At 40.7% G+C, this 8,585-nt stretch overlaps 1 protein-coding gene across 1 annotated transcript; it reads right to left on the bottom strand.

Moving 5' to 3' along the window:
- Nucleotides 1-188: 188 nt before the first annotated feature.
- On the bottom strand, nucleotides 189-8,585 carry nus1 (NUS1 dehydrodolichyl diphosphate synthase subunit). Its single transcript, XM_031741687.2, has 5 exons — nucleotides 8,010-8,585; nucleotides 5,234-5,365; nucleotides 2,605-2,757; nucleotides 1,115-1,214; nucleotides 189-954 (listed from the first exon to the last, which is right to left on the bottom strand). Exons 1-5 carry the CDS (start codon nucleotides 8,419-8,421, stop codon nucleotides 864-866), a joined length of 888 nt encoding a protein of 295 aa, XP_031597547.1. The 5' UTR covers nucleotides 8,422-8,585; the 3' UTR covers nucleotides 189-863.

Here is an 8,585-nt window from a genome sequence, read left to right as displayed (position 1 = left end):
AAAACCCCCAACATTGTACCTGACCATTTTCAGACCAATGTCCAAAGAAAAACTTCAGACACAAACTATTACTTAAGACCACCTTAAAAATGACAAACAAGTCTCGCTGCACTGAAGCAAAATATAAAGAACTGAGTCATGTCCAAGCACAGAGCGAATCGAGGTTAAATCATAATAGGAAGAGTTCATTCTGTCATAAAAGGAGCTTTATTTTTTTCTCTAAGAGTGTTAACAGACACAAACACACACTCAAATACACACAGTGCATTTCTTTATTTCAGACCAAAAAAATGTTGAACAACCGTCTGTATGTGCATGAAACAACACTACACATGAACATGACTGCAAGCTGGAGGCCACAGAGACAAACAGAGCTACAGGAATTTCTCATATTTACACATTAGCCACTCTGCTGTTCAGCTCCTGCGCTGCATGCCCCTATACTGCTGCTATATTTCCTTGTGATGCAGCTTGCACACAAAGATTTGTTTCTTCTTTATAGTCTATGTGAAGGCAATTTTTTCATCAGCAGTAAATGGCAGCTGGAGAATGAATGAAACAAACAAGGGTGTTAGGACCACCGAGTTTGTGGAGACAGTCTTACGTCAGTGCCATTTTTTCTTGTTTTACCGAGCATGTTCCATGAGTCCTGGAATGTGAGTTCATTAGAAGACAAGCTGGTGGTGAAAACTGGCTGGCTATGTTTCCTGGTTTCCATATATTTGAATTGTCTTGTTGTATTAGAGGTCCAGCAGATGGACATAGCTGAGCCGACGAGTAATGAGGGACGGTAGTCATTACCTGTCCGGGATGTCCTGGCTATGTAAAGCCCACACTTGTTTATTTAATAATCTCATTCTGACTCACTGTCCAAGCCGCTGCTGACAAGCCCCATACCGCTGCAGGGCACCCAACAAGTCCTCATACGAGACATTTCTGTGGGATGGCAGGGAGCTGAGGGCACAGAGCAGGTTACACATTGAACACAGTGCGCCTCAAAGTGAATTCAGTTAATGACATCAATTTCAAAATTCAAACAAACTTTCATAATTTATTGTCATTATTAAAAGTGGTCCATCTAAACATGCAAATTCTGAGACCTAAAGAAGCTTACATGAACTCTGTGAGCCTGATGTGCCAGGGGAGGAAGCCCAGTGTGCTGTTTACAGGACCAAACTTCACCACCAACTCAGGGTCTGGAATATTTTTTGACTCTGAAACAAGCACAAAGAAAGGAAACATGTTATGAAGACAACCTTTTTCTCCTATTTACTGAGAATCTGCATGTTCTGACTATAGAATGAACTCAATGTTGAGAGTGGCTCCCATTTAGCAGTACTCATGTAGATGTCACCCGAGATCCACAGCCACACAGGTTCAAGAAAATTTAGGTAATACACATCGACTGACTGGACAATACACTTCTCCACATTAATGGTCATTTTTGGTGCCATAAATGTGTCCAATCCCTGGACTTTTAGAAAACTTCAGTCATTATTTTAGTGAAATTGTTGGATTTTGTAGAGGCTGTTTGTTTTGCATTTATTTGTCTCCAACTGGCTGAACTATGTGGCATTGGATAGAGTCCATTTAAATACAGAAGCCTAACCACTGGGCTGGAATTCTACTGTGACAATATCTTGTTTAATACTTCTGTTACTAGATTATTTATTTCTTAAAATAGCTTAATGGTTTTTGGATATTCTTTTGTGTCAAATAACAAAAAGACATTTTGACTGCTACATCTGTGGTATGTTCTTTCTAACACTCATATATTACATGGCACACATTCACTTTTCTCCTCTTAGTATTTTTTGGACGTATTCATACAACACTTTTCCTAGTGCTTAACCCAAGAGGTTCAACAGTGGGGAAAAATGCCCAGAGGAAACAATTTACAGCACTTCAGTGTCATGTTCATCTCTTGCATGTAAAAGTACAATCCCATGACATGGCCCATCTAACCTGGATCCTCTGGAGGTTACTCCCCCTCTTTAAGCTGTCCACTAATGACTAAATTCTATTCAGTTTTATTTATACAGCACCAAATCACAACAACAGTTGCTTAATGGCTCTTATATTGTGAGGTAGACCCTACAATGATGCAAAGAAAACCGAAAACGCCAACAATCATATAACCCCCAAATGAGCAAGCGCTTTGGCAACAGTGGGAATGAAAAAAACATTTTTAACATTAAGAAACCTCCAGCAGAACCAGGCTCAGGGAGGGGCGGCCCTCTGTGTAACCAGCTGGGAGTGAGTGGATAAAGACAGGATAAAATACTTCAAGCAATTAAGAAATGTTCAGTAATTAAGACACGTCTTAATTACTTTTAAAACACAAGGCACGCACATCCATTGGATCTTGAAATAATTTTGCTTTCAGCAGTAATGAGTTAATGAACTCCATGAGACACTTCTAATGATTAGGGAAAAGAAGATTTCTAAGACTCTTTCTAAATAAGCACACACAGCTTCAGTAACCCTCTCTAGCTTTATTGAGGGCTACCAAGGTGTTCGCAAGTAGGTGAGCAACGATCTCTCAAGTGTGTTCTGAAAAAAATCAAAGTATGTTTACAAATGCACACAGGCAGAAAGTGTTACCTCTGAGAAGCAGGTCCAGCATGGAAACATTAATGTCTTTGAAGCTCCTTTCCTTGTTTTCCACAGAGCGGCAGAGCTGCTGTGCTACATGGACAATGCTCTGCTTCCCATCGTCAGGAGACAACACCCTCACTGTGGGCCTGCAGGACACAACTGCAACAAAGAACACATAAAAACACATAAAATTAAATATGACTACAAATGGTATTCTTCTGCACAGCCAAATTTTCAACTTTGTAAATAAATATTTTTTTTTAATAATGTAACCTCACTAACACACCTGATGTAGACTACTGGAGCACACTGGTGAAGTATGGATTTAGGGATTTTAGGATCACACCTGGGAAAAGTATTGTTGGGTAAACTGAGAAACTGCTGGGTCAATATAATGATTCGGTCAGACATTACCTCAGTGGAACAAGCCAGTTAATGAAATTATTTATTTATGTTACCATGTGTGTTCATTTCGTTGACTAATAATTTTTGTCAATTTTTTTTCCAAAAGGAACAACTTAACAAAAATTAAAATATGTGGATAAATACTACGATGAAATGAACTGACACTTTCTGACTCACCTATTCTTAATGCAGCCGTTCACGCCGACCATGTAATTTGTGGCATTTATTACCAATCTAAGTCTGAATAAAAAGCTCTGGCCAGCCAGACGAACAAGTGGACTCGTAGCTCAAAACATGACTGGGTCAACTGGGTCTCTGAAATTATTTCTCTTCCTCAGATGTGATAGCAACTTTACCAAGAACAGCTGAAACTGCCCCATTAAATTTTACCTGCTGCTACCATCTGTAGAGAATCTGATGAACCCAGAATTTCCATTATTTTATTTTCTTAATTCGAAACTTCAGGACCAGCTTATTGTGGCTTAACATTGACTTCATTTGTTTTCACACTGCATGAGGACAAAAAGTTCAGCCTGTACATAAATTACATGAAAAGTTTGAATTTCGAAAATTCTGAACTTTGTGTCAAATTTCTGCAACATGCTCTTTGTGCAACGTCGTTTACTCGCCAAACAAGGATCCTTGCAGTTTTGTCCACTGCAGGAATTTAAGGATTTGGATTTAAGTTGAGTTACTACTTGAAGACACTGGAGGAAATTCAGCCATTGCAGAGGCCAAGAGATATAACTAGAGAGGTGTTAGAAGGTGACCTTGAAAAAGTGTTTAAAACCTGCTAAGCCCCAAAGAGCTTTCTGAGCTTCCTGCCCCAAAATGAATGAAATCAAATTCTCTGCAATTACAAACTCTGTGTAAACAATCTTGGTACCAGAATAAAGCTAACACTTGTGAGGTTTCATCAGAGGTGTAAATATTACAGCAGATGTTACTGTATCAAGGTTACTGAGGCTGGAACACAGAAAAAGTTGCTGATAGGTTTTTTTTAAAACCTTTTTAAAAATATGCTTTAGTTCACATTTTAACCCAGAAAAGTAATCAACATATAAACATCATCTGTGCAAAGATTTATGCTTCAAAAGTGAAACAGTGAATGATTACTGCACTTTTAATAAATAAATGTCCGGGCGTTGTGCAGCAAGCCCATTAAAACCATGCACTGCGCCATAGTCAGTTTAAATGCACGCTGGTGCTTTAAATTCTGAGGGGCTGTAATTTTAGCTTCTATTGGCCGATTTGCATGATTGACACCTCTTTTTAATCATTTGAGCCAATAGAATCCCCAGGCTGCGTTCACGTGAGTTTCACTAACCAGAAGTTTCAAGGTGAAAACCTCACGTGACCCTAAATTTACGACACACAGAGTAATCCAGTCACATGTCTGTAACTGGGCAGAAAATGGTGATTGTTGACGGAAGTGGCTCTGATGCTTCTTGTTAGCGCTGCCATTATCAGTAGCTACAGCGGCTATTGATGGAGAACAACGGAGGGAACTGGAGGCAAGCTGATTTTTGTTTTAGCGGATATGGTGTGCTTTTTTTGGTCTTCTTTTGCTGCTGGTTCAGTGAATTTTGGTCGGAGCGTGGTGGAACTTGCAGTTTTAGAACCTGTGAGATCTCTGCTTGCAAACTAGCTATACCTTTTGTTGTTACAGTCAGGAGAGTTAGTGGCTCAGGTGTGTGTTTTTGCGCAATTATGTAACTGCTCATTTAATCATCCCTGTGTTTGGTGGTTGTAGAAATGGTTTAAATGAGCATTTAGCTGAGATTCAGAGGTTTCTCTGGATACCCCACATGTCGATATTTGCATCAAAGAACTGATGTCAAACTGCAGTTAAACCCCTTTGCCCAAGGGGCTGTCCTAGGTAAAAGGGTCTAAGGGTGTAAGGGTCTGAATTTTTATAAGTGGATTCCATCTAATCTAATGAAGAACAATACAGAAAATGAAAATCAGGTTGTGGGCACTTCCAGCAAGTGGATACAGAAATTTTGGAAATTAACTACTTATATGTAACAGAGTCACGGAATTAAATTACAAGAAAACCATTGACCTGGAATTTACTGAAAATAAATATACAATTAACTATTAACAATTACAGTTACTAATCAAAATGTTGGTATTACAAGTTTACATGTTCTTATTGGTAAAGCTTCCAAGTACGTAAGAGTCTGTAATTGTACGAACTTAAATCAAAGATATCATGCCAGGTTCTTACCATTGTGCTGGTGTTGGTCACTACCACTGCTCAGGAACTCCACACTATGCATAGAGCCATCAACACCCATCAGATCCTGTTGCTGCCTTTTTATCTCCTCGAGTAGACGAGAGTTGTTCTTCTGAAAAACACCTGGGTTGAGGAAAAGTACATCATTTAAGTTCAGTTAATCCACTTCACCAAGTAGACCTCAGACAGAAACAGTAATTGTGAAGAAACATGACTTTTGGCTTGGTAGAAACTATTTTCTTTAAAACAGTCAGTAGAGTGAGTGGTCTACCAATTGGAAAGTCAATAGATTGATACCTGGTTTCTCCAGTCTATGTGCAAAATACTGAACCCCCTAATGCATTCATCTGCATGTGTGTGAAAGTTAGATAAAAGTACTGTATTTACGTCTGTGTGATCTGGTAATCAGACAAACACAATGTGGCATGTTGTATGAAGTGCTTTAACTGAGAGAGTAGAAAACTGCCAACTGTTAGCTTTAAGAGATGCATCATGTGGGAAAAAAAGACAATAGTTTCAACAATTTGAGGGTAAAATGCTCAGCTGCAGTATAACCTCTACATAAACTTAAAAAGCAGTATAATAACAGGAACTGAAAAATAAGTTTTGATGTATTGATGCATGCTCAATCATCCAGGTATGTAAATCCCAAAAGTTGATTCTGTTCATCTGGACGTAGCATTTTCACTCGGAGAAACGTTTCGTCACTCATCTAAGTGACTTCTTCAGTCTCAGCTCACTGCAGGTTTCCCCAACCTTATAAACAGTACATTTGCATAATGACTGTTTATAAGGTTCGTGAAAATCTGCAGTGAGCTGAGGTCACTGTCACTGTCAAGAAGTCACTTGGATGAGTGATGAAACGTTTCTTCTACTGAAAACGTTACGGCCAAATAAACAGAATTGAATGAATGATGAATAAAAGTTTAATAGTTAAATATTGTGCAATTGTTTTAACGTTTGAATGGTGTCTGTAGCTGAAAATATGTTGAAACAAAGTTAGGACTTGAAGTGGTGAAAAAAGACACATTTAATCTGCATTTGATGGAAACAATTAAACAGGGCATTGCTAAATAGGAAAATGAAAAGATTCCATGCATCTTCAGCCGGTGCGTTCACACCGAACGCGATAGAGGCGGCCAGAGCGTCAGGTTTACATGTAAAGTCAATGGAAAGAGCGCCATGACACGCGATTGCGCGTCCGGCGAAAATTCGGAAGCAGATTTGCGTCGCCAAAACGCCAAAACGCCTGAAACGCGCGTCAGTGTAGCGCGTGGGGCGCGTTTGACTCGCGAAGAAAACCACGCGTGTCAGATTGTGTGTTGCATTTTGTGCACACACAACCGCTCGAGTTGGAAAATCTGAACTCCGGCGTCAATTCGCGCCGCGACAACCAATCAGGAGGCTGGTGATGTGGCTCTGACCTAGTCCCGCTATTTTCCCACTGATGTACAAATACCTTTCCGCTAACAAGATAATGTGTTTATTCAGAGGACATCTGCAGGAGAAAATGGAAGAGCCTCAGGGACACATATAATAAGGAGAAGAGGACAGAGAAGGAGAAGAGGAGTGGGTCTGCAGCAGGATCGGGGAAGAGATGGAAGTTCTTCGCGGTCATGGGGTTTCTGGACCCCTTCCTCACCCCGCAGGAGACTAGCGGCAATATGGTGCGGACCGTGGAGAACTTCCCCCCCCGAGGACCAGGGACAGCCCGGAGAGGCAGCAGGGGAGTGTCAGTCAGAAGGACAAGGTTTACAGTGAATTAATGTAGGCAGTTAATTTATGCGTGTTGTCATATAGGAATATATTTTGTTTATTAATAAAACAGTATACAGTGGTCCCGCTGTTCACCCGTCACATTTCGCTGATTTTTGTTATTGCACCGTACAGCTTTCAACAATGCGCATTGCATTCTGCAGCCTGATTGACAAATCTCCTCCGTGTCGTGTCTCCTGCGCTTGCCAAACTTATCATGTTTGGTTTTGATAACCATCACGTCCAATAGAAAAAACAGCACAGAAACACTCATAACTATGACCCTCATTCGGAGATACACACCTGCACCGCCAGGGAAAAAGGCGCACGAAAGTGGCGCGCAGACGGAGAAAAAGCACAGCATAATAAAACTTCCTCCCACATTCCTCCCACATTTCCGGTTCACGCGCGTCAAAATATGCAATTTTGACGCGCGATGGATTTTTCTTGGACACGCGTTGAGGTGCGAATGTGCACGCGTCAAATTAGGGGCGTTTGGGGCGTTTTCGCTCGCGCCTATCGCGTTCGGTGTGAATACACCGAATTAAAGGGAAAATTTATACAGAGAATGAATGTAATACAATAGAATAGTAAAAGCCTCAAAGTTGGAAACGATATCTTTAAAATGCATATTACAAACAATGTACATCTAATGATAAAAAAATACTTAAGAGTCAGAAGAATACTGAATGAATATTTAACGCTCACGCGCATTAATGCTCTTTAAGACTGGAATTATGATTTATTTTTCACTTAAGAATCTGTGTGTGTGTGTGTGTGTGTGTGTAAGAGAGAGATATGAAGATATAAAATATGGCTTCAGTGATATCTGCCAATCATTGCATTATTTTTAAACATCGGTTGTAGTCAAACTACACCAAACTACGTGTATAGTTTTTTTTAAAGGCAGATTTTAAAGGCATTTTTGATGAAACTGTGATCTATTATTTTATGAACTTCACTGTATAAAAGTACAAGCAGCAAACTCAGCTGATAGGAGTAACATGCTTACCGTGATTATCATAGACGCTAACATAGGATATGCCGACAGCCATACACCACACCACCACATTTGCTATGTCCGGATAACTGGGCTCTTCTTCCGCAACCAACAGGCCGATGTGGACCGGTATCTTCTTCAGGGACTTTCCGTCAGACAGACACCGTGACCGGCAACCGCCAGTGCGCTTTTCAGTTATCGGTTTAGCATTAGCATCTGGTCCATGATTCAGATTATTCTGAAAGTCTGGAAACCCAACTAAAGATATCGGCAACAGCAGGACGGTCGCTGCTCGCTCCCACAGCCGGCCCTTCCAGCTCTGGATGCGGACGTGGAGCCAAGAGAAGAGCGCTCTGTTGACGTGAACGAGAATCAGTAATAGCCGCCATAACAAACTGTACATAAGCGCCATTCGTGTCCGCATTTCGTGTAGGGGGAAAACCCCGGATAAACTACAAGAACACGACCACTTTATTCTGATATATTATCCGCCTAAATAAGCTCAGCAGTGGTTATGGCTCATCATGACTGCAGCCATCTTGTTTTCTGGCTGGCAACCTCTGAACTCCGAACCCAGCGTGTGATACA

The sequence above is a fragment of the Oreochromis aureus genome, linkage group 15 (genome assembly GCF_013358895.1).
Source record: "Oreochromis aureus strain Israel breed Guangdong linkage group 15, ZZ_aureus, whole genome shotgun sequence".
Classification (NCBI taxonomy): domain Eukaryota; kingdom Metazoa; phylum Chordata; class Actinopteri; order Cichliformes; family Cichlidae; genus Oreochromis; species Oreochromis aureus.
Note: the sequence above shows the minus strand (reverse complement) of the source record. Positions and strands in the feature narration are given on the sequence as shown.

What these genes read in the sequence shown, in the direction of transcription:
- nus1 (XM_031741687.2), bottom strand. Translation starts at nt 8,421, where the DNA reads ATGCGGACACGAATGGCGCTTATGTACAGTTTGTTATGGCGGCTATTA. An exon ending in TGACCAACACCAGCACAATG is followed by an intron (nt 2,758 to 5,233) that starts GTAAGAACCTGG and finishes TCTTTGTTGCAG; the next exon opens with TTGTGTCCTGCAGGCCCACA. An exon ending in ATCAGGCTCACAGAGTTCAT is followed by an intron (nt 955 to 1,114) that starts GTAAGCTTCTTT and finishes CTGTGCCCTCAG; the next exon opens with CTCCCTGCCATCCCACAGAA.